Raw genomic sequence first — 27,565 nt, 5'->3', positions numbered from 1 at the left:
GGTCTGTTACATTCAACCATTCCATCTGTTAATATATAAAATAAGAAACATCCGACAGTTTATAGCATTTATTTTATATCATTTTACATTCTTGTGGTTGATACACGTACATAAATTATAATCATTATAATTCATTCCGTTATGAATATAGACATATTCATCCACATGACGTGTTGATCCCATTTCTTTTAAAATAATGTTTTCGTTACAGCTTCGACTGTAAACAGAAAGACAACACTCATCAGTCAAACTTCACTCGTCATAATTAGTTTTCATACTGCTTCCGAACAAAGAAAGTAGCAAGATCCAGTGAAATGTGCTTTAAATATGTTAGTCTAAATATTGAATATAATAAATGCTGCTTTGTATGAAGCTCGCAATATAGATTTAATAGCAACTACATACTCTAGAATTTTGGTATACAGGGTGTCTCAGGAGGAATTTAAAACGCTTCAAGATAATATAGTTTGGCTTAATGTCCATCGATTTCACCAGATATACCTATGTCCGAAATTTAACTGTTAGGAAGTTATTGATAGGTGAACTTTTAAATTGAGAGAGGCATTATAGACGAATTTCTAAATTTTAGAACATTGTGATATGACGCATTATTATTCAACGCAATTCAAGTTTATTTCAGAATTAAGTAAAAGCTTAGTAAGAACATAAAATAATTACACAAGACAGATTTATAAGGTTGTTATTCTTATAGATTCTATGAATTGTTGTAAATTCGTATCAGGTACTGGTATCGGTTCTCTTCTCGACCTGAATGAAACACTTGATAGCTTGCCAGTTTCAGATAACATCCGGTCAACACATGAAAACACACAACTAGATGGAACCCTTCAATTGGGAAAACGTCGTCTGTATTCCTCAACAGCAGCCAATGCATTTCCATCACAAAATCCACTAACAGAAAGCACGAATGCATATTCACTACATGAATACTACACTACACTATGCGAATACACTAATTGAATGTCAAGTGAACGTGTATTCAATTGTGTGTTTTACGCTAGCTTTGTGGTGCTCAGTGTGCAAAAGATCTGGCGTAACAAGTCAAGTACAGTACACGGAATCGCAAGACGTTTCAGTATTTCTCCTCAACCGTTATTTTTTTTTTGTTATTTTACGACGCTGTATCAACATCTAGGTTATTTAGCGTCTGAATGAAATGAAGGTGATAATTCCGGTGAAATGAGTCCGGGGTCCAGCACCGAAAGTTACTCAGCATTTGCTCGTATTGGGTTGAGGGAAAACCCCGGAAAAAACCTCAACCAGATAACTTGCCCCGACCGGGATTCGAACCCGGGCCACCTGGTTTCGCAGCCAGAAGCGCTGACCGTTACTCCACAGGTGTGGATCCCAACCATTATACTTGGCACATAGGTATATCAAGTTAAATCGATATAGGTTAACCCAAACTACATTATCCTGAAGTATTTTGAAGTACTCCTGTCTAAATCCTGATTATGATCAGATACAAGGCTGATAGTAAGTCTGATAAAAAGAAGGTTAGTGCTATTAACTACGGCCACAAAGATTATTTCGAAGGTTTTATTTTTTTTAGTAGGTTATTTTACGACGCTTTATCAACAGCTCAGGTTATTTAGCGTCTGAATGAAATGAAGGTGATAATGCCAGTGAAATGAGTCCGGGGTCCAGCACCGAAAGTTACCCAGCATTTGCTCTTATTGGGTTGAGGGAAAACCCAGGAAAAAACCTCAACCAGGTAACTTGCCTCGACCGGGAATCGAACCCGGGCCCCTGGTTTCGCGGCCAGACGCGCTAGCCGTCGAATATTTTATTTCGAACATTTAAAAAACATCTCTCTTTTAATATCTCATCAGTTTAAATAGCTGGTCAGGTATTACTGCCCAAAAAAGTAGAGTTTTTGTAATGCTGACTGACAAGACTAGACACTTCTTAGACTAAAATATCGCAAGTACTTTTCATAACGCCGTACTTCATTATGGAGTAGTTACTTGTGCACAATTAGATCCGAGATTTCAGAGATGATAAAAAATTCTTAATTTGGGAGGGAAATAAAGCCAAGGATGCAATATATTTTTATACTGGTGAGTAGGTTATTTTCTTAACATGAAGCGGAAACTTGACTGTCGATCGATGTGCTCGAATTCGACCGCATGCGCTGAAATTAGCAATGAAAATTTCAGAAACGTTGTCTCAAAATGTTCTAATAATAATAATTCTTTCTTTATACTGGCAGAGTTAAGGCCATAGGGCCTTCTCTTACACTCTACCAGGTCACAAAGTATACAAGCAGTTAAAATTTAACAAAAAGTTAAAGAACAGAATACTAACATATTACAAAAAAAAAAAATAATAATAATAATAATAATAATAATAATAATAATAATAATAATAATAATAATAATAATAGCATAATAAAATCGACACTAAACAACATGAAAATAATACCATAATAAAAAAAAGAAAGTAAAATACATTGGAATATAGTGAAAGCAACTCATTTAGTACAAAGGGTTAATATGGAAAAACGTAAGGAAGAATATATCAAAATGGAATGTAATGAAATAATAATAAAAAAGAAAAGAAATAGGAAAATGAAATAAAAAGGCTATGATAATAAAGTCATCGGCTGATAAAGAGAACAAAAAGGCGAAAAGAAGGAAAAAGAAATATATAGCCTATATTTTTACAAAACTATGGCAGAGAAAAGGGCTTATAACTGAAAGGAATCTAATTCAAAAAGTGCAAGTGGTAGAGAGTTCCAGAGATGAGCTGCAGAGATGGTGAAAGATGAAGAGTAGAAGGATGTTGAAGAGTAGTTCTACGTAGTGTTTCGAAATTTTACCGGTCACTTATTTCTACAGAGCTATTTTCAGTTATGTGTCATCTTACTTACATCATCGTGGATAGCAAGAACGCCGTCGTCCTCGGACGTCAGGATCTCGATGTATCCTGTGCCATCGCTTCCCACAGTCACGGACTTGCCCGTGCAGGATCCATTGGACTTGGAGCCGGAGATGATGTCACAGTATGTTCCGGCGGGCAGGCAAGTCTGAAATCGATAGCAGGTTTCATTTACAACCTCTTTCCACAGTTTATGACATCATCTTTCCTTAGACGCGAGTGTATTGCCTCTATCATCGTCGAATATCAGGATTTTACCCGCTCAATCCTGCTGTAAGCAATATAAGCCAGCATTATGTGTTTCTTTCTTTTTTTTTTTTTTTTTTGGTAGGTTGTTTTACGACGCTTTATCAACATCTTAGGTTATTTAGCGTCTGAATGAAATGAAGGTGATAATGCCGGTGAAATGAGTCCGGGGTCCAGCACCGAAAGTTACCCAGCATTTGCTCATATTGGGTTGAGGGAAAACCCCGGAAAAAACCTCAACCAGGTAACTTGTCCCGACCGGGAATCGAACCCGGGCCACCTGGTTTCGCGGCCAGACGCGCTAACCCTTACTCCACAGGTGTGGACACGTGTTTCTTTCTGTGATCAGCATGTTGTACAGTAAAACCTCGATTATCCGTCACCCTATTAACCGATTGGTGGATTATCCGACTATCTTTCTCGCTCGCAGAAAAAAAAAATATGAAGTACTGTACATTATATTAGTACGAATTTTTTCTACAGAATGTTTTTTGTAAACCTTTACCCTTACGAATTGTGGCCTACTCTTCGAGTGGCCGTACTGTTTAACTTCTAGGCAAAATGTCTTCTAGAAGTGTCAAAAGAAAACATGTTGTACTACGGAAAAAAGTGCAAGTAATTGAGTGGTTTGGGAAAAGAGAAAATGTGGTTCATCTCACATCACAATACGAGATATAAATTACAACTGTAAGCGATTTAGGCTAATGAAAAATAAAATATAAACTGAATAACATTTGTAAATCTACAACATGAGACCTCTACTATTTCTATCTTTGCACAGACAGTTGTCATAAGGAATTTTCATGGCCATTAAAAACCCGTCGTTGAAAACCAGATATAAGTACAATAAATAATGTTTTAATAACTGACTTATCGGAAAATCAAACATGAATTGTAAAAAAAAAACAGACTTAAATTATTCGACTTCTGATCCACTACCTAAGATATTAAAAGAAAAGACCACGGAGGAAATTACGAAAATATTATGTACTTAGTTTATGAAAACTTTTTATGGTACGGGTTATTCGATTTTTTCGATTAACCGTTCACTCCATCCCCTTTATTACCACGGATAATAGAGCTTCTACTGTATTTGTAAGCGCACTAATCCAGACAAGCATAACAGGAGATACGTGCTCGGTACCTATGAAAGGCAGACATTTCTCCAGTATTCTGGCGAAAATAAAGCTCTGAGTAGCTGGACTTATGCCGCATCTAAGGCTCAAATTAAGTGTCCGGTATTTCCCTGGGGAAAAGGCCATTGGAGCGTGGTTCGACCACACCAGATCATTCTAGAGCCGATCGACGTCATGAATTCGTGGAGCTCTACCTGTCTGTGGTCCTTATGAGTCTTCATGGCATCTAAGAGGTGATACCTTTAATAGATCTAATATTTTCAATAAGATCCGTATAGGTCAGTTTCTATCTGATGCTTTTCCAGTTCACTGCGGGCTAAAGCAAGAAGATGCACTATCACCTTTACTTTTTAACTTCGCTTTAGAATATACCATTAGGAAAGTTCAGGATAACAGGCAGGGTTTGGAATTGAACGGGTTACATCAGCTTCTTGTCTATGCGGATGACGTGAATATGTTAGGAGAAAATACACAAACGATTAGGGAAAACATCGGAATTTTACTGGAAGCAAGTAAAGCGATCGGTTTGGAAGTAAATCCCGAAAAGACAAAGTATATGATTATGTCTCGTGACCAGAATATTGTACGAAATGGAACTATAAAAATTGGAGATTTATCCTTCGAAGAGGTGGAAAAATTCAAATATCTTGGAGCAACAGTAACAAATATAAATGACACTTGGGAGGAAATTAAACGCAGAATAAATATGGGAAATGCGTGTTATTATTCGGTTGAGAAGCTTTTATCATCTAGTCTGCTGTCAAAAAATCTGAAAGTTAGAATTTATAAAACAGTTATATTACCGGTTGTTCTGTATGGTTGTGAAACTTGGACTCTCACTCAGAGAGGAACATAGGTTAAGGGTGTTTGAGAATAAGGTGCTTAGGAAAATATTTGGGGCTAAGCGGGATGAAGATACAGGAGAATGGAGAAAGTTACACAACGCAGAACTGCACGCATTGTATTCTTCACCTGACATAATTAGGAACATTAAATCCAGACGTTTGAGATGGGCAGGGCATGTAGCACGTATGGGCGAATCCAGAAATGCATATAGAGTGTTAGTTGGGAGACCGGAGGGAAAAAGACCTTTGGAGAGGCCGAGACGTAGATGGGAGGATAATATTAAAATGGATTTGAGGGAGGTGGGATATGATGATAGAGACTCGATTAATCTTGCACAGGATAGGGACCGATGGCGGACTTATGTGAGGGCGGTAATGAATCTTCGGGTTCCTTAAAACCCATTTGTAAGTAAGTAAGTAATATTTTCAATAAGAAGCTTGCTGTATAAAAATTTGATCTGTGCAAAGAGGAGGAATACCATAAAAAGCTGAAATGTATATTGAAGAGCGTTCTAAAAAATATGTCTTCATAATCATTATTCAGAGGAAAATATTAATTAACATGACTATTACACTTTTACTACGTCACACTACTTTTGACCAATAAAACTATACGAAAGGACGTCTTTCAACTAATCATGACTGTTTATCGTACAATTTTATCGCGTCCCTAGCATTTGTTTAATTTTATCGCGTCCCTAGCATTTGTTTATTTTTATCACTACCCTAGCATTTGTTTCTTTGTTTGCCAACATTTCAAACTGCACTGGTCTGGACGTAAAAAAAAAAAAAACAGAAAATTACAAACCACTCCAGTCGATGCACAGAAATTTCAAATATGACTCACATTGGCATTAAAGAACAAGAATTAATAAATATCACTGGTCATATATGAAGAGCACCATTCGGAAATCCTGAATAAGTTTAGGGATACACCATGTACATCAACGAGTTCACTTCTTTTACGCACACGTCCAATATAACATCAACTGAACCACCAACCACTAAAACATGTTCTTCCAATAATTGTTTCTTTTAAAATTATTCATGTTTATTTTTTATTTCATCATCGTTAATTAAAACGTTTCTTGTTTATTTCATCATCCCTAATTAAAACTTTTCTAACACTTGTGTATATTATTTAGGTTATGTTTGTTATAGCTTCTGCTATATGATATTATGAATAGTCACGTATCAGAGATTGTTTAATACTAAGATTTATTGAAAATCTGTCAAGTGACGTTGATTACTGGGATCCGGATGATTGAAGTGGAATGCAAATGTTTTAATAAAAATGAAACTGAATCAACAAAGCCTTCTTGACAAGTAACCGTCCACAGAGTTCAATGAAGATTCCACAGTTGGCACAACTGATATAACAACAAAACATAATCATAAAACACTACTGCCATCTAGCGTAATGTTGAGATTGTACAATAATACATTTGAAGACAGCTGTATTTTCGTAAGCAAATTAATATTTTATTGTATTGGAGTACTTTGTTACTTATAATCTTTATATACTTTCTTCTAATCGTGTAATAGTCAATTAAATCCCACTCGAGTTTTGATTTTCTCTAGATAAATCAAAACCTCTAGTGAGATTACTGTTGACTATTACACTCTTACTACGTCATGCTACTTTTGACCAATAAAACGGTACGAAAGGACGTATTTCAACCAATCATGGATGCTTATCGCACAATTTTATCGCGTCCCTAGCATTTGTTTAATTTTATCGCGTCCCTAGCATTTGTTTAATTTTATCACGTCCCTAGCATTTGTTTCTTTGTTTGCCAACATTTGAAACTGCGCTGGTCTGGACGTCAAAAATATATATAAAATTACAAACCACTCCAGTCGATGCACAGCAGTTTCAAATATGACTCGCATTGGCATTCAAGAACAAGAATTAATAAAAATCGCTGATCATACCTATGCATCTTCTGAAATCCTATTTACAAATAAATGAAGAGCACCATTCGGAAATCCTGAATAAGTTGAATACACCATGTAGGCCTAAATCAACGAGTTCCACTTCTATTATGCACACGTCCAATATAACATCAATTGAACCACCAACCACATTGAAATTTGAAAATTGTACATTCAATAATTATTCCTTTTAAAATTATTCATTCGGAAATCCTGAATAAGTTGAATACACCATGTAGGCCTAAATCAACGAGTTCCACTTCTATTACGCACACGTCCAATATAACATCAATTGAACCACCAACCACATTCAAATTTGAAAATTGTACATTGAATAATTATTCCTTTTAAAATTATTCATGTTTATTTTTTATGTCATCGTCGTTAATTAAAACTTTTCTAACACTTGTGTATATTAGTTAGGTTATGTTATAGCTTCTGCTCTGAGAGGATAAAAAGAACTTCTGCTATATGATATTATGGATAGTCACGTATCAGAGATTGTTTAATATTAAGATTTATTGAATAGTAATCATTACAGTGTCTGTATAAAGACACTACTGCCATCTAGCATGCATCTAGCGTAATATTTGTAATGTTGAGATGGTACAATAATACATTTGAAGACAGTTGTATTTTCGTAAGTCAATTAATATTTTATTGTATTGGAGTACTTCGTTACTTCTAATCTTTATATACTTTGTTCTAATCGTGTAATAGTCAATTAAATCCCACTCGAGTTTTGATTTTCTCTAGATAAATCAAAACGTCTAGTGAGATTACTGTTGATAAAATGGGAAAGAAACACAAAATTCTTAGATGTTATAATCTGGTGACCGTACCTGCAGCGTCTGCTTGAGATCGGTGTTGAACTCGTCGTTGAAGGCGATGAAGCCCTTGCCTCCTCTGCAGAAAGCGATCTGCTGGTTGCCGTCGTCCCACCAGTCGTTCAAGCCAGTTCCTGCAAAGCAACGCCCCTCATTTTACAAAGTGTTCACCATCGTGCCCAGTGGCTGCACAGCTTGGACGCCATGTTACCTGCCACGACGTTCCTGAAGCCCACCATGTTGAATATCTGCCTCCACCTGTGCTCGCACACCCAGCCGTTCCCGCAGGTTCCGTCGCTGTCGATGCTGGGTGACACAATGTTGCCGTTGCCGTCTTGAGGTGGGCCTTGGTCAGAATTGTCGAACGCGAAACTGGACATGACTCGGGGGTAGCCGTATGGATACGCCAACATGAAGGCCACGGCCATCTGAAAAAAAAATATTTCATTATTTGTTATAAGTTTCGAAAATCATTAACATCAATAAAGAGCTGATAATCTTGAAAGCACGGGAAAATATTGCTTAGTTCAGAATCAATTATTAGAAGAAACATGTATTTTTTTTTTTCGTTGTTGATAACTCTATAGCATCTATTAGATGCTTTACGGTTGTGCTAACAGATGGAGTTACTTGTCAACAATGTGACGCTGAAACGTGTGTTCAGGTTACTGCCCAGCGGCAGTCCTGATGTATTTTATATTTGTGATGATTGGTTAATTAATATTAACCCGGCACACTCACAATCACACTCACATTCATACGAATTAAAAATGAATTCTGCATTGTATAGAAATGCTTATCGGACGGGACATGGAGCATCTCTGTGCACTGCAGCTTAATAAACTTTCTGTGCACTCGTGATGGAATGAGTTGCATTCCAACTGTGCTGCCAGGCTAAGCCGGTACCACTATACGCCACACTATGCATTCGTATCCACCTTTCAAATCCATATAGCATACTTCTGTTGATGATCTGCCACTTTCATATATCTATAGCATATATGACTGGTATGAATATGTATAAATCGCCATGCTTTCCAGCACGAATTAATATTCTTAATGATGTTCCTACTATGCCTGATCAGGCACCAAAAATGAAATATAAAGTTCCAATATCTTTATGATTTGTTGAGAATATTCATCGTTGCAAAGTTAGTTGAATGTCTGAGATTAAATAGGTGATAGATTGTAAATCTATTAAGGAGAATTGTTTCTCTTCTACTAGCAGAATAAATGAATTTATTGGAGATCTTGTATTAATATTTTGTATGATAATACTCGTAGAATGTAATTCTGTAGGAGTAAATTGGTTACTAAGGTTTAAAGAAATGTAATCTTTAGGGGAGAGTCGGGTAGTATCGGACATCGGGTAATATCGGACAGTGAGTTTCTTTCATCTACCACACGATGATAGTACTTGATTGACATGGTTACGTTTCTGTGATGTCGCATAGAGAAACGTAACCATGTTATTCAGGTACTACCATATGGTGGTAGATGAAAGAAACGCACTGTCCGATACTACCCGATGTCCGATACTACCCGACTCTCCCCTATTTATAGCTTTGAAGGATATTAGTTTAAAATTAACTTAAAGCCTTTAAGAGATATTTATCACTAATGTATATAATACTAAACCTAATATATAAATTGAGGATAAAATTATTCCACACAACCAAGACACTGCGGGGGCTTCGGTGCCTCTTATACAGAATTCACACTACTGCCATCTACCAACCTTTGAACAAAACACGACGAATATCATTGTATTGAGGAGGACGGCGCTGACGTCACACAAACACAGAAGATACCATATTGTTCAAAACTGAAATTATAATGACATGAGAATTGTAGATTGTGTTAGTGGAATGATGAGTAAAAAAGTGGAAGAACTCCGAAAATAAAACCTGAAGTACAAACTGTAGGTTAAGTTGAGACTGAAGAAAGTCTACATTGCGAAGAAAAACATCATTGTATCACTTCCTACAAATCTTTCTGTCGGCATCGCCATTCTACTAACACACTCCACAATTCCCCTTCATTATCATTTGTTTCGAAAAATATGGCATCTCCTGTGTTTGTGTGACGTCTGACGTAATCTCAATGATTCTCGTGGTTTCTACAGAGATTTGGTGGTGAGTTCTAGACGACTCCTAGTTCTGTGTAAGAGGAACCGAAGCCCCTCTGGTTCCTAGTTGCCTGAAAGGGCTATGACGACTCTTACAAATATAGGTCTATGGACCTTTAAATGTTGGCGGAAATAAACATTTTTCAGCATACTTAATACAGGAAAAATGACTTTCTGTATGCCGTCAGTGAGACTCTATATAGAGATTTCTCTTGATCTATTTAATAACTATTGTTCCTAATCCGCAAGTAGGATTAAATTCATTCCCAAATTATGATCATCAAAAATAATTTTTGTTGATTGTAATCATATTTATTATCAAACTAATTATATAATAATCATTATTAACGCATTAAAGGATCTTTATGAGAAAGAGGACTCATAATTAACGATTTGCTATAAGATTCTGTTAAAAAGTCCGAAATAAATTTTTGCAGCATCTCAGTATTGTCCATCTGTTTTTCATAAAACAAAAATCTAAAACAGATTACGATGAAAGAAAATCTATATTAATGTTGCCTTACTCAAAATTCATTCTCTGTCCATAATTACCTTATAGAGCTTCGGTGTTTTGTAAGTAAGGATGCTGTCACCACCCGCCCCATGACCTCTCTGGTTGTCGTGGTTGTCCACAAATACGAAAGCATCTCCGTCAGGAAGGAAGCCCCATCCAGGTCCTGCAAGATGATGTATCATTATAATATTTCAATAAATCTCTCAGCATATCTTTCAGTCTCAATTATGTAGTTTGTAAAGAAAGTACAACGATTGTTAAAAGCACTTTAAGACTGTGATTCCAAAACCGTTCAGTTCATTTTATGAAAGGATTGGACTAGCCTTTTCTCCACAGGTCTACGAACTGAGCGAGGTTTCAAGTGACGTGCACAATAACACAAACTTTTAGACAAGAATTGGCGTTGTTTTGGAAAAAAACAAACTTTAAATAGCCTATAATGATAGAGATCTAAAAAATCATATATATGTATAAATCATAAAAATGGTCAAATGGACTGATCGAGTTTTGATAGCACACTCTTCAATTGAAGATGTAATAATAATAATAATAATAATAATAATAATAATAATAATAATAATAATAATAATAATAATAATAATTTAGGGCTTTGCCGGAAGAAAGGCGGATAGACCTATATGCCCTTCTTCGGGAAAACGGTTTAAAATGTAGTGAATAATTGAAGCGACGGCTGGAACAACGTTGTAAGTTACAAAATTTTCATTCGGCGTGTTTCCGTGTAATAATGTTGTATGCCATGTTACCTTGCTATACTCCTTGGCTTGCAACTGTCCATCAATGCAGTACGTGAAATTTGTCCACTCAAAAGTTTGCTACCCCATAAGAACAACGTTGTACGTGTACACATTTTTACAGCTCCTGTAAATTTTACCAAATGTAACTTGTAACGTTGTTCCAGCCGACGCTTCAATTATAGTAGCGAAATTTTGTTTTGATTGTACTGTACATACCTGCAGGATAGGGCTGCGTGCGAGTATAACATTTTATTCAGGTGCGTTTTAAAATCTTAGATTTGCATGTATCTCAATTCGCCATATTGACGTATACGCCCTTTTTCCGCCAAACCCCTCAATTATTATTATTATTATTATTATTATTATTATTATTATTATTATTAATTTATTTATTTATTTATTTATTTATTTATTTATTTATTTATTTATTTATTTATTTATTTATTTAATCTGGCTGAGATAAGGCCAGTAGGTCTTCTCTTCTGCTCATCCAGACTCTAATTCTAATTGAATACAATTGGTTACATAGTTATTACGTTAATAAGGTGTAGGGAATAATATTTTCCTACCAGTCTAATAATAATCAGATGATGATGATGTTGATAATAATGACGATGTTTTACCATTACGTATTTACATTACGTTAACCAGTTAGAGCCATATAGGGCGTGATTTTCAACCGAAGACTGCGCCCTTCGGGGCCCAAGGAGTAGTTAATAGGAGGTCGCGAACAAAATAATATTGATGATTATGATGATGATTATAATAATACTAATACTAATAACAATAATACTTACTTAATTAATTACTGGCTTTTAAGGAACCCGGAGGTTCATTGCCGCCCTCACATAAGCCCGCCATTCGTCCCTATCCTGAGCAAAATTAATCCAGTCTCTATCATCATATCCCACCTCCCTCAAATCCATTTAATATTATCTTCCCATCTATGTCTCGGCCTCCCTAAAGGTCTTTTTCCCTCCGGCCTTCCAACTAACATTCTATATGCATTTCTGGATTCGCCCATACGTGCTACATGCCCTGCCCAAATCAAACGTCTGGATTTAATGTTCCTAATTATGTCAGGTGAAGAATACAATGCGTGCAGTTCTGTGTTGTGTAACTTTCTCCATTCTCCTGTAACTTCATCCCTCTTAGCCCTAAATATTTTCCTAAGCACATTATTATTATTATTATTATTATTATTATTATTATTATTATTATTATTATTATTATTATTATTATTATTAATTTATTTATTTAATCTGGCAGAGCTAAGGCCAGTAGGTCTTCTCTCCCGCCCAGCCAGACCCTAATTCTAATAGAATACAATTGGTTACATAGTTATTACGTTAATAAGATGTAGGGGAATAATATTTCCCTACCAGTCCAATAATATCAGATGATTATGATGATGACGACGATGTTTTACCATTACGTATTTATATTACGTTAACCAGTTAGAGCCATTTAGGGCATGATTTTCAACCGAAGACTACGCCCTTTGGGGGCCAAGGAGTAGTTAATAGGAGGTCGCGAACAAAATAATATTGATGATTATTTTTTTTAGTATATTTTACGAAGCTGTATCAACATCTCAGGTTATTTAGCGTCTGAATGATATGAAGGTGATTATGCCGGTGAAATGAGTCCGAGGTCCAGTACCGAAAGTTACCCAGCATTTGCTCATATTGGGTTGAGGGGAAACCTCAGAAAAAACCTCAACCAGCTAACCTGCCCCGACCGGGAATCGAACCCGGGCCACCTGGTTTCGCGGCCAGACGCGCTAGCCGTTACTTCACAGGTGTGGACTTGATGATTATGATGATGATTATAATAATACTAATAATAATGGCTTTATTTAACCTGGCAGACTTAAGGCCGTAAGGCCTTCTCTTACACTCAACCAGGATTAAAACTTGCTTACATAGTTGAACATACTGGATCGGAATTAAATAATTACATACTGATACAATGTACTTATAGAAACAATAGAGTTAACACAAATGATAGTGGTTTGATAATTATTACTTTAAATTATTATTTTAATGTAAATCATATTATTAAATCAAATTAACCTCTAAAGTATATTTTTTTACTGCATATATTTCAATTTTAACGCATATTTCAACGGTTCTTACTGTATAGTTGCTTTGCATACTTTAAGGTTTTTTAATACATAAAGACTCGTGATCTATTTATGACAATAAAAATTAAGTTGTTTAATTTTGTAATAAGAGTTTCTGTATTTTCTCAATTCGTCATTTCAAAAATCCGGCATAAGATACTGTCAAGCAATAGAAAGTAAGTTAGAATGTATTAAGAATGGCAAGAGAAGGTTTGGACAACTCAGTTCGACGACAAATAGATAGATGTAACATTACATCCAGATTAAATAATTGAAATGTTTAAATATATTTTATTTTAATTCATGAAATAATTTATAACTATTATTCAGATTAAACCGATACCAAGTAAAATGAAAATCTTCATGGAAATAATACACTGACAACCAAAATGTCAAACAAAGGTGTCTTACAATATTAGTATAACATAGTCCCATGTTACAACCTAATGTTCTTACCGAAGTTAACAAGGTATTTGATGGGGTTGTTGCCACGGAAAGCGTTGCCCAGTTCGGCCCCATACTTGAACTCTGTCACACGACCAAATCCAGTGTATTCGGTTCCCTTGATGGCTTCACCACCTGCAATTTATTGTAGATACAATTAATAGGAAGTTAATAATAGTACAAGTAACAGTAGTAGGCCTAATAGTAAAATAATCCGTGGCGAGACAACCCATGGACGGCTAAAGCTGACTGATGGCCTCAGCAGAGATTAAAGATGATGCAACCAGTACGGGGATAACTTGTGGTGGGCACGATGATCCCCAGCAATAACAACGCCGTGCAGAACTAGATTACGCTTCTTAGTGCAGCTCTCTAATTTCTCGTGATGCTGGGTAGGCACAGGTTTCATATATGGAGAAATATCCACCCCTAAGGATTCGAACCAGAGTTCATTCCATCGGTATGGCATAGTTGCGCCCCGCGGTCAATTGGGAGGCCTAGGCATGACATCATTGCGCCCCGAAGAAATCAGGTAGCAGAAGGGACATGGCATAGTTGCGACCCGAAGAAACCCAGGTAGCAGAAGGGACATGGCATAGTTGCGCCCCGAAGAAATCAGGTAGCAGAAGGGACATGGCATAGTTGCGCCCCGAAGAAATCAGGTAGCAGAATGGACATGGCATAGTTGCGCCCCGAAGAAACCAGGTAGCAGAAGGGACATGGCATAGTTGCGACCCGAAGAAATCAGGTAGCAGAAGGGACATGGCATAGTTGCGCCCCGAAGAAATCAGGTAGCAGAATGGACATGGCATAGTTGCGCCCCGAAGAAACCAGATAGCAGAAGGGACATGGCATAGTTGCGACCCGAAGAAACCAGGTAGCAGAAGGGACATGGCATAGTTGCGCCCCGAAGAAATCAGGTAGCAGAATGGACATGGCATAGTTGCGCCCCGAAGAAATCAGGTAGCAGAAGGGACATGGCATAGTTGCGCCCCGAAGAAATCAGGTAGCAGAAGGGACATGGCATAGTTGCGCCCCGAAGAAATCAGGTAGCAGAATGGACATGGCATAGTTGCGCCCCGAAGAAACCAGGTAGCAGAAGGGACATGGCATAGTTGCGACCCGAAGAAACCAGGTAGCAGAAGGGACATGGCATAGTTGCGCCCCGAAGAAATCAGGTAGCAGAAGGGACATGGCATAGTTGCGCCCCGAAGAAATCAGGTAGCAGAAGGGACATGGCATAGTTGCGCCCCGAAGAAATCAGGTAGCAGAAGGGACATGGCATAGTTGCGCCCCGAAGAAATCAGGTAGCAGAAGGGACATGGCATAGTTGCGCCCCGAAGAAATCAGGTAGCAGAAGGGACATGGCATAGTTGCGCCCCGAAGAAATCAGGTAGCAGAATGGACATGGCATAGTTGCACCCCGATGGGCATAGTACACACGAAAGTGATTGTCATAATATAAACAAATTACTTACAAATATTACAGTGATAGCTGCATTGAAATCAGGCAGGCCTAGCGTATGATCAATTTTACTATTTAAAATAACACTTTTTTATCGATCACACACAATAAATGATCTGCATTTTTGTTTGTACATCGATATCTTAACCCTACGGTACAGGATTTCGCAAATTGAAACTTAGAACATTTGTCAATTATTAACTCTTTACCCTTTTCACTAAACTTAACATTCATGTTAAATTACTTCACTATACGCCACAGACGGTGTGAAAATCATTAATAAAGTGTCAATGACTGCTAAGCCCCCATATTCCAAAGGCTCACTCATTTGAATATGTCAGTTAATAAAGTACTGCTAACTATATGGTGTTCATTTTAACGGTAGGCTATCGATAATCACTGTATAAACAGTAGAAAAACAGTTAATAAAATACTGCCAACTTCATGGTGTTCATTTTAACGGTATCGATCATGAATATTAAATCGATAAGAAATCAATAAGGTTGGTTGATTACGAGGCTCGAGTTTCCGTAGTGTATTTTTCTCTACCTATTTCATCGGGGCGCAACTATGCCATGCCCTTTTCTCTACCTGATAGGAACGGGGCGCAACTATGCCATCCCCTTTTCTCTACCTGATGGGAACGGGGTTGCAACTATGCCCACAAAACAGGGACCCTTTTTTATCTGCTGCATTTTATCTGACCGTGGGGCGCAACTATGCCCTGCCCCATTCCATACCATTAAGCCGAGTCATGACGTCCTGGATCACTCGACTATGGTACGGAACTCAATAACAATAATAGTGGTAAAAGTACTCATTTTTACACAAATTAGATTGAAGTGAAAGCAAGTATTTTCAACATAAATAGCACAACAAATTTTATTTTTCAATGTATTTACACGCACCTAGATCAATGACTTCCTGGTAGAAGAACGGTCTGGTTCCTGAAGCAAATCCGTGGTCGGTGTTCAGATCGTTGACTTGGCCGTAGATATATTCCAAGTCTGCTGGCCACATGTGCTTAGCTGCGTCAACCCTGAGAAATTATTGAAGGCGTTACTTCTGTATACTTGTCAGTGTATAGTCTTTGTAAAATACAGGATAGTCCATATTTATGTATATGTTTGAAATGCATTATTATTGTCAAGAAAATATAATACAAATTATGATTAACAATAAGAACGTCAAACATTAACATGCAGTCAAAAACCGTATCTTCCTCGTTTGGTTAATTTTATTTTATTTTATTGGGTTATTTTACGACGCTGTATCAACATATACGTTATTTAGCGTCTGAATGAAGTGAAGGTGATAATGCCGGTGAAATGAGTCCTGGGTCCAGCACCGAAAGTTACCCAGCATTTGCTCGTATTGGGCTGAGGGAAAATCCCGGACAAAACCTCAACCAGGTAACTTGCCCCGACCGGGATTCGAATAATAACATAGAAATAAAATAAAACAAAAAAATATATATAAAATTTTTCAGATTATATCGAATTGCACCATATAGTACACCAGGTCGATTAATTTAAAAATCTAACTTGGTTTAATCGACCTGGTGTTGCATTAGCTTTTACACCAAAACTTGGAATTGTTCATGAATGTAAAACATCTGCTGGTTTCGCGGCCAGACGCGCTGACCGTTTCTCCACAGGTGTGGACTCGTTTGGTTAATGCTTTCTTAATGACGATCCAGACAATAATAATGTATTTTAATCATATACATAAATATGGGCTACCCTGTAGGTATATGATTACAATTTAGACATATGTTAACAAAAATGAAACACAATTTGTATTTGTTTTTTTTTCAGAATGGTATACAATTAGCACTTACTTTCACATTACATAGTCACTATTCTAGTCATCATCATAACCATTGCCATAGTAATGTTATACGCCCAGCCTAATTCGATTGCGTTTAACGTTTGAATGCGTTTTTTTTTCTTACGGTGGCGAAGCTGACATCGGCATGTGAAGCAGAAATAAGGAAAAGTCGTAATCACTAGATAGTTTGAAGTGTTACTCATTATAACAATTGTTCAATTTTTTATCTTCTGCGCAACAACAATTGACGTTCTTGATATCCACGTTTGTTGTGCTAACTTACAAATAGAGGCTTACCTGTAATAGACACCCATCTCGTCTATTTTGTCTTCAGTAAGAACATGTGTACGTTCTGTTTTCTTTCTATTCAGCAGTGATCCCATTGCAGTAACTTTTGCCACTAAATTGTAAATCATAAATCTAGCCTAATAATAATAATTCTTTATTTATACTGGCAGAGTTCAGGCCATAGGGTCTTCTCTTACAATCTACCAGGTCACAAAGTATACAAGCAGTTAAAATTTAACAAAAAGTTAAAGAACAGAATACTAACATATTACAGAAAAAAATAATAATAATAACATAATAAAATCGACACTAAACAACATGAAAATAATACCATAATAGAAAAAAAAAGAAAGTAAAATACATTGGAATATAATAAAAGCAACTCATTTAGTACAAATGGTTAATATGGAAAAACGTAAGGAAGAATATAACAAAATGGAATGTAATAAAATAATAATAAAAGAAAAATAAATACGAAAATTAAATAAAATTCACAATAAAATTGCTATGATAATAAATTCATCGGCTGATAAAGAGGACAAAAAGGGGAAAGGAAGGAAAGAAATATATAGCCTATATTTTCACAAACCTATCGCAGAGAAAAGGGCTTATAACTGAAAGGGATCTGAATTGAAAAAGTGCTAAGCCTACTAAGTATCAGGAAATTTCTACCCCATTAACTCCTGGCCCAGTTGCCTCATGAGTCATGTCTTATTGGTATCACATGTGAGGTTCAAACTTTTCTTCAGACAGTTGGATAAACAACAACAACATCGAATTATAAGAGTGTGGAGATGAGATAGGGAGAGTGATAGATGTAAGAGAAGATGAAATTACATTTCTTAAAGGAAGAAACTACCGAATGATTCTCTATGCCCGTTAGCTTTTTTCTCCCTCACAAGTAAAGCTGTTGATGTATTCACTTCTAATCCAGCGAGCTCATTTGTGTCTAGTCAACGTATATCATATTCTCCTTACCTGAATCCTGCAATGCCAGAGTCGACGAGGTTGTTCAGGTAATCAATCATTTTTCCTCTCACATAATCGGAGCTCTGGTCTAGATCGTGCAGACCAACCAACTCGCAATTTCGAACCTGAGGCGTTAGAGAAAAGTAATTACTTATCCAAACACTGTTATTTAATCGCATATTAAACTAATTAAACACATAGCCTATAATTATTATTTAACATACTTTTATATCTAATCGCCGGATTTTATTTTCACACTATTACTATACTTGCCACAAGCATTTTCTAAATTTTACTGTTGAAATTATACCAGTAATTTAGATATAATCCAAGCGAAACCATAGTTTTCGTGCAGAAAGTGCTGGCAAGAAGAAATATGCATGAAAACAAAAGAACACTGGTTCAGCCCCGAATGGAGGAGGAATTTTTTGTATCGTCACAACTTCCAGAACAATTCCGGAGTACACTCAGTCTTATATAATATGGAGCAAAGGCTCATTCTCGGGGTAAAAGGCGGCCGGAGCGTCATTCAGACTGTATCGTTTCCTTCACGTGGCGAGAAATAAAAAAGCGTGCTATCTTAATGTACATGTATTTCGTAAATGTCCATGGCCTGCATACAGACACTTTGCCTTTTGCCTGAGATGCAAATAATACAATTATTACAAGTCAACATCAATATATAAATACATAATTTCAATAAATGTGTCGTAAAAGTAGGGGAGTAGTGGGTACAGTGTGAGACAAAATATTAAGACATATGTATGCAAGTGATAATTGAAGTATTTTTAAAATCAAGCGCAATAGAAATAGACATTAAAACATGGAGTATAATAATACATAAACAAAAATGTTAATAGATAAAGGACATAATATAAATACGTGTTTGTCAAAAAAAAATGCAAATGTCTCACTGTTCCCATTCGGGAGGGTACAGTGAGACACCACAGTGTCTATTAACGGACATCGAAATGATTTACATTTATTTAAAAAAAACTTGCTGTCTCTTTATCTTGACATGTTCTGTAGGTTTATTTAGAATCATTTTGATGTCTGCCTTCGAAACCATGGAAACATCTGGAACATTTGGAAAAGTGAATTTTCCATGACATTTCAAACTTTTGCGAAAAAATGAAATGAATTTTTGGTGACAACAAAGCTTATAATTATAAGATTTTAATGCAATTCTTTACTACTTTTTAACATTTTCTTAAATTTTGTGAATAATTTTTTATTTATGAAGCCATTAAAATGTAATGTATCCATTATTTTAAGCTACAGTTCCTAAATTGGTTACTAGTATGTTCATTTTTAATGTTACTTACTGGTAAATGTAATATAATTACAGTTCGTTTTTGCAAATCATTGGTACATGGGAACAGTGAGACGTCTCAGTGTACCCTTCAATGGCATGTCCCACTGTTCCCTTTACGCATAGTTCATTTAAAAATGACGCCATCACTTCAAAATTAAAGCAAGGAAGACGAAACTTTGCCAAACATAATCTCAAATACCATAGTATTAGGTAACAAAACATTCATATTTATATCTCATTTGTATATCCAATATAACCTTCATTAAACACAAGCCAAAATTTTACTTCTAGAGTGGAAAATTACGAATTATTTTTTCATCACTCACCTTTATAACTAGAATCAAATCGAGTATGAAAATACTGTTACTTTATTCATGCAACATACAACTCCAATGTTACCAACATCTCAACATCAAAATTCACCATCTAATAAAAAATGTCTCACTGTTCTCCCTGTCTCACTGTACCCACTTCTCCCCTACATAAGAAGAAATGTAATATCACTTTTAACGTTTAATAAAATACAGAATGGGCGGGAAGTAACTATGTAGGCCTATTAAAAAAGGCTATAAAGTTACATTTGCAACGCTAATTTATTGAAATTGAACCCACAGTCTTCTGGTGATAACGCCCCGAATCCGTGCTTCCAATTCCTCCACAGTGCGAGATTTCATCCGGATCTGCCCAGATCCATAAAAAAGATACAGGGTGTCCGGTCATGCAATTCGTGAGGTCCGCGTCGTCCCAGTAACGTCCCGGAAACTTTTCATCCAACAACGTATCCACGACATTTGCAAGGTGACGTAGTGCACCGTCCTGCATGAAGATAATGTTGTTATTTTCCCATCCAGATACCATGAACCAAACGTAATCTTCAAGCACCTCATGGTAGCGTTCCGCGATCATGGTGTCACGCAGGAGATGTGGTTCGATGACATTTCTTCCCGCATACTTAACCGAACCTGAGATCATTAGCTTCTTACGACAATTTTTATTGTATCTGGGCGGATTGTGGCATTCCTTCCCTTCACCGTACGCCACCATCTCTGTACAAGAACAACGGAATTGCACACTTCATAGCGTGCAGCAATCTGCGTTCGCTCGCGAACAGACAGGTGATCGGCCATCTTTACTATGTTTTCGCGTACTTCCTCTCACGGCCATCGCCTGTACTACCGACGCGCGAAAGTTTAAATCCAATCTAATGACCTACATCAAAGGCGTGCGTTCCTGCGGCATTGCCGCAGTGATGTCAGACCTCAGCGAAGCATCAAACTTACCCCCTACCTTCCCCTTCCCCCACTCCATGAAAATACTGCGCGTGTATATGGCGGAATATATTGCACTGCTGTACTTCGGAGCTTCATTAGTGATACAATGTATTTCGCAGAATCATATGAATCGAAAGGATATCACACTTACAAGAAAGGCGGTTCTTTCCTTTCTCATGTTTAGGATCAGTTACAAATATTCAGGACGCGAACTTAAATATGTACATTCTTAAAATAAATCACCTGTTATACGAGTTCAAAGAACACAGATTCAGTGATTTTCAAAGGATGGAGAAAGATTTCAATATTTTTGCCACTCCTTTTCATGTTTAAACTGAAAATGTTATCCCAGAATTGTAGTTAGAGGTACTGGATTTGCAAAATGATAGCCTCTTGAAAGCAGAATGTGAAGGTCTGCTGGGGGTTCAAATATTTTAAAAGATGTCCAGTACTACATATCCACTGCTTAGACAGTTTGCTTAAAAAAATGAATACCGTCATTTCCCATAACTATGGTCCTGGAATATAACTATTGTCCACGATACAACTAATCAAATTTTGTACTCCATAACGTAGTACCTCGTTTATCTATATTCTTGCTGTACTGTAGTTTGAATTCAAGTCACTGCAGCTATCTACGAACGGTCTATGTTACTTCTACAATGATCTTTGAATGGTTGTATCATGGACCATAGTTATGTTCCATGGGAAACGACGGTATGTATTCATCAACCTACCAGTGCGAACAGCTGTTTTCTAAAATGAAATTTATAAAGTCCAGCCACAGATCCCGCTTAAGCGATGCTCATCTCCTTGCGCAACTGAAAATAGCATCACAGATATAAATCCCAATTTCGAAGAAATTGCTTTGAAAAATGATTAATTAAATATTACGTGAATGGACTATTCTAATTACATATGGTAGGTAGGAGTGTAGTGGCGCAACTGTCTGTAAATCCGTCACTGCACTGTAGAGTGCAACCCCTCCCACAGTATGTAGTTGCCATTTAAGTCCTGTCTTGCGGGTTGCGTTCCTTTTGCCGACCACTGACCTACATGAACATAGTATTTTCATAATACCTCGTTACTTTCCGTCCATCACTGTACTTTGAAGTTTTTGCATAAAATAGAGAGCTGTATGTGCTGTCGCGGAATCCTGTTAGAGAGGGATCGTTTTTATGTCTGTCTGCAACAGACTTCTGTAGGTTATGTAAATTTGAGTGTATAGGTGGGTGAATATGTTTGAGTGCTTTTCACATAATAGGCAATAGTGCTGTGACTCACGTTGCTCGCATCGTTGTAGTTGTCAATGGTGCACTGCGGGTGGAAGTCCCCTGGTCCGTAAGGAACAGCGGGGTACTGCAGGTTAGCCGGATCCGCTGTGTCTCCTGCTTGGCCGTGAGCATCGACAGCGTTTCCGGTCATGTGATTGAGAACTATATCGACGTAGATCCTGCAAATTTAGTTCAGCTATATATTATTCTTTAAAACGAAAACGTCAACATATATCTCTAGCTTGGAGTCGAGCCAAAAGGGAAACATTGAAGGAGGAAGGTTCGGTCCGGTGCTGTGGATTGAATTCGGCGTAGCTCAGTGGTCAGAGCGCTTGGTACGTAGAACCAAAGACCCGGGTTCGATCCCCGGCGCCGGAGCGAATTTGTCTCCTCAAATATTAATTGTCAATTAATATTACAGACATTATTATGTACCGTAGGACAAATTAATAAATCTTTAACAAGATCATGTAGTTAACCGTTGATGTAAACACGTCAGAAATATTGTGAAAGAAGTGAGCTCGATCATTTATATCTCCCACCCTTATTTCTATGCCTGGTTTAGAATAAATACTGTCCACACCTGTGGAGTAACGGTCAGCGCTTCTGGCTGCGAAACCAGGTGGCCCGGGTTCGATTCCCGGTCGGGGCAAGTTACCTGGTTGAGGTTTTTTCCGCTCATTTCACCGGCATTATCACCTTCATCTCATTCAGATGCTAAATAACCTTAGATGTTGATAAAACGTCGTAAAATAACCTACTAAAATAAAAAAAGAACAAATACCAACTTTACTTCGTTATATTTTATTGTGTAATAATGATTAAAAGAAGATAAAATATAAAATTATTCAAGTTTGAAAGAATGTATGAAATAATGCAAGAATGATGGCGATGAATTTTAGGATTTTCCCCACTGTATCGTAGTTGCAGAAACATCCGAAGTTTCGGAGTTATTAGTGACGAAAAGAAAGAGAAACCTATCTGTTAGAGCTGTTGTAAGAATCCAGTCGTGCGAAATAGCACTTACTATCTATCTACCAAACAGATCTCTCTCGCTCTCTCTGTTTTCTATAATGATAGAGTCGATACGTAACTCCGAAACGTTGGATGTCTTTGCATCTATGTCACGCTTGAAAATAAAGATATCTCGCACCATGTCCAAGATGTTGAATATTTGAAATCGGAAAACACGATGAATGTTGAACATAAAATCTTCACAAACGCACAAGTGATATTTTACAAAGTAAAAATGAAAATTCTACATCAAACTGAACAAATAATAAGAAATAGTTTAGTCACAAAAAGGATTTTCACATTCCATAGTAGGATAAGTATTTTCTTATCAAAAAGTCTCTATCTCTCTATATCTCTATCTCTCTCTCTATATCTCTATATCTCTCTATCTCTCTAAATCTCTATCTCTATCTCTATCTCTATCTCTATATCTATATCTCTCTATCTATCTCTCTATCTCTCTATATCTCTATCTCTATCTCTCTATATATCTATCTCTATATCTATATCTCTCTATCTGTCTATATCTCTACCTATCTCTCTATATCTCTATTTATCTCTCTATCTCTATCTCTATATCTCTATCTCTATATCTATATCTCCCTATCTCTCTATCTATCTCTCTATCTCTCTATATCTCTATCTCTCTCTATCTCTATCTCTATCTCTATCTCTATATCTATATCTCTCTATCTATCTCACTATAGCTCTATCTATCTCTCTATCTCTATATCTCTATCTCTATATCTATATCTCTATCTCTATATCTATATCTCTCTATCTATCTCTCTATATCTCTATCTATCTCTCTATATCTCTATCTCTATATCTCTATCTTTATCTCTATCTCTATATCTATATCTCTCTATATCACTATCTTTATTTCTATCTCTATATCTATATCTCTCTATATCACTATCTTTATTTCTATCTCTATATCTATATCTCTATCTCTATATCTATATCTCTCTATCTATCTCTCTATAGCTCTATCTATCTCTCTATCTCTATCTCTATATCTATATCTCTCTATCTATCTCTCTATATCTCTATCTATCTCTCTATCTCTATATCTCTATCTTTATCTCTATCTCTATATCTATATCTCTCTATATCTCTATCTTTATCTCTATCTCTATATCTCTATCTCTGTCTCTCTCTTTTACGGTATTCATCCAAGATCAAAAAGTTTAGACATAGCGTAGAGTATATAGCTTTACTTTATGGACAAAATACAAAGACAAAAAAGTACAGTTCGTACCTGACCCCTACGTTGTTGCACCGGCGCACCATATCTCTGAATGCATTCTCATCACCGGATCTGCTGAAAATTTTGTAAGCGACCAGTTGGTATCTCTCCCACCATGGACGGTCTGGCGACGTTATTACCAGATTTTCGTGAACAGGAGACACCTGAAAATATGAAATTCCCAAAACGGAAATGTTTCATATATGAAATTTTTATTTCTTAAAAAATGAGCATTGATTGCGAATTGTTAATGGAATATACCAATAAGTCAGTAAATGGATGTTGTGATTTAAATGATTAATTGCAACGAAACACAAAGAAACTTGATTCAACCACTAAATTAAATAATAATTCTTCAAGATTAAATGGTGTGTTCACTGAAGTTCGATGTGGGCTCTTCGTGTAGCTATATAAACGGTACTCCAATTCCTGCTATATACCACGAAGAACATCAAAAGTGAATATATGATATTTCTATATTATTTTCTCTTTCAAATGGTTAACATCGTTAATGGGTACAGACAGTGGCGGTGCGTCAATAAGAGCACAAGAGCACGTGAACACCTTGTTTCCATTAATGCACGACTAGTTTTATTAATCTGATACCTTATTGACGTAGTGGGGATGTATAATATCAGGATCGAGTATTTTAAACTTCCCGCATCTTGCATAAACCTCTTATGTAAACTTGGCAACATCCGTTCACATACAAGCCGTGCTCTTTTCGAGTTGGTTACAGGAATTTCACGCATGCGCGGGAGAAAATTGTCTTTCGCTGGCCGCTTATGACTCGTCAAGAGCACAAAGCGTTAAGTGAACATGATGAGTATCTATCCTACAGATGTCAGGTACATCGATGCCTATCGTTCACGTGCTATATCTCGAGGACGAAATTTAAAAGCCTGTAGATGTCAGCATCTGACTGTAGGAACGTTTACTTACGTGTACAGTGCTGCTACGAGAGTGTAGTTTGTGAATTACTATACTTCAGTGTCGGCATAATAGCATAGTTTGGCTTTCAGACACGTGCTGGCTGACTGTGGTGGTGGTATGAATTTAAGTATCTGTATGGTAGTGTATAATATTTAAGAATAATATTTACTGGCATGTATTTATAGTAATCAATCTATGCGAATCGGATTACAGTACTGGTATAGGCTATAGTGTATCAGTGTGTTGTGAATCAAATATATTACTGAACACACGCGTTTGTAAATAACGGGACTGTGGTATGTATTCATTTTTAACAAACGTAAACAATGAACTCTGTTCAATCAATTTTGAACAGTAAAGAACTGGATAAACTGGCTTTACAGGAAAAATTGGAAATAAAAAGATTGGGTTTCATTATTACTACTACTACTATTATTATTATTATTATTATTATTATTATTATTATTATTATTATATGTTGTTTTGAATTTATATACGGTTTTTTTCGATAGTGACATTTCATATTAGACTAAACGTAGGATTTTCAAATTCTCTTCGATTTTGGAACCACAAAATTGTGAACACACATAATATTTTATCACGAACCGCCACTGGGTACAGAGTAACCCTTTGCATGACGTAACTCCATAAGTAAAAGTCGAAGCAGCGAGTGACGGACGTGGTTTCTATCGTCCTCTTCCAATCCATCTCAGCACAAATACTTCATTTAGGGAGATCTGAATTGTGCAAGAAAAAGCAAAAAAATTACACTGACGCTTAGATCTTGGAATCGGTCCACTACAAGCAATTTCAACATATTCATACAGGTATAGATAATTCTGTGAAATTTTTATGATCCCGTATTATTCTCACGTTTTGATTAACAATGACAGTCGAAAGGTTTCTACTGCTGACAGTACAGACAACGCTAGAGGAAGGGGTTCAGCGCGGAGAGGGGTGTTGTCACGTGGAACTTACGTCAGAGTTCAGCCGCTGTTTGACGAAACATAATTTTGTGATGCTTGTTCTAAAATATACAAAATGTGAACATTCTAAAAATGTTAATTACAAGTAAAAACAATAAAAATCATTATGACGATGAAGTACAATTTCCAACTATCTTTCAATGAATTTTTAATATTTTTAAGCTTTTCCCAAAATTATTGAAGAAAATGTTGTCATCCCATGAATATAAATATACAACTGAAGGATAAAAAATAACAGCATTCTGTCCTGTGATAAATGTAAGCATATATCTGTACGGTAATCAATCATTATAAAATGTTATTTGTATTGGTACAATAATCACTGCACTTTTAAGATCATAATTATGCCAACACATTTTATTTCATGTGCGCAATTAAGGGTGCCCTCCTTTGACCAATGAAAAATATGGCGGATTTTCGGTCCCTACACAGAGACAAGACGACACGTCCCTCGGCGTACGGGGGGAGCGTAGCAAGGAGTTCAATGACCTCCATGCAACTGACGTACAGCTAACGTTCAGTATCGGGACCCAAAATCGGCTGCTGGTAATCAGAGACTACACTACAGTGCCAGTTTGTTCCTACCTGAACTCCTGCATAACCACTGGGGGCCAGGAAGCGTTCACACTCATCAGCAATATCTGAGAACTTCCACTCGAACAAATGCACGATGGCGCTTCTGTCATCCCACACATTGGGGTCCTTCTGGGCGTGGGTAAACACAACACACACCAGCAATCCTGTCAACGACAACCAAAGCATAGTACTGATTCAGTGTGAGCCACGTGAGGGAAGTGTGTGTGACACAATGTCAGCAGACGCTGCGTTATATACGCAATCACACCCACTCAACCATGCTTGCTGCACGCAAAAATATGTTCCAATTAAACGTAGAACAAGAACATTGTATAATCACGTGATTAGATCAATATAGGAAGGCCACTCATCGATAATGCTTGGGTAAAGACGTATGCAAGGTTAACTAAATTGTTCTGTATTGAAGAGGGAAGCAAGGTCTTTTCTTGATTAAGTTGCAGATAACCTATGAGTTTTGGGCGCGTGTCAGAACTCCAGGGACATCATTTTATTTTTACTAAGATTTCTAATATTAACCT

General features: G+C 36.7%; 2 protein-coding genes across 3 annotated transcripts in view; one reads left to right on the top strand and one right to left on the bottom strand.

The window, feature by feature from the left end:
• The window catches only part of Dh31-R (Diuretic hormone 31 Receptor), a 1,450,252-nt gene that overhangs the window by 1,286,111 nt on the left and 136,576 nt on the right, over positions 1-27,565 (top strand). The gene's annotated exons all lie outside the window — the stretch shown is intronic.
• LOC138712608 (alpha-amylase-like) lies at positions 54-27,269 on the bottom strand. The gene is made up of 11 exons (XM_069844577.1): positions 27,036-27,269; positions 24,544-24,695; positions 22,279-22,447; positions 18,418-18,533; positions 16,230-16,360; positions 13,869-13,991; positions 10,571-10,695; positions 8,102-8,318; positions 7,906-8,024; positions 2,894-3,049; positions 54-217 (listed from the first exon to the last, which is right to left on the bottom strand). Exons 1-11 carry the CDS (start codon positions 27,210-27,212, stop codon positions 206-208), a joined length of 1,497 nt encoding a protein of 498 aa, XP_069700678.1. The 5' UTR covers positions 27,213-27,269; the 3' UTR covers positions 54-205.

This window comes from Periplaneta americana, chromosome 13 (genome assembly GCF_040183065.1).
Source record: "Periplaneta americana isolate PAMFEO1 chromosome 13, P.americana_PAMFEO1_priV1, whole genome shotgun sequence".
NCBI classification, from domain to species: Eukaryota; Metazoa; Arthropoda; class Insecta; order Blattodea; family Blattidae; genus Periplaneta; species Periplaneta americana.
The sequence above is the reverse complement of the archived record's forward strand: the minus strand, read 5'-3'. Positions and strand labels throughout refer to the sequence as shown.

Excerpts from the sequence above, each read along its gene's own strand:
- LOC138712608 (XM_069844577.1), bottom strand. The coding sequence starts at position 27,212 with ATGCTTTGGTTGTCGTTGACAGGATTGCTGGTGTGTGTTGTGTTTACC. Across the intron at positions 24,696-27,035 it reads GTGGTTATGCAGGAGTTCAG|GTGTCTCCTGTTCACGAAAA; the intron begins GTAGGAACAAAC and ends TCATATTTTCAG. Across the intron at positions 22,448-24,543 it reads TGCAACAACGTAGGGGTCAG|GATCTACGTCGATATAGTTC; the intron begins GTACGAACTGTA and ends CTAAATTTGCAG.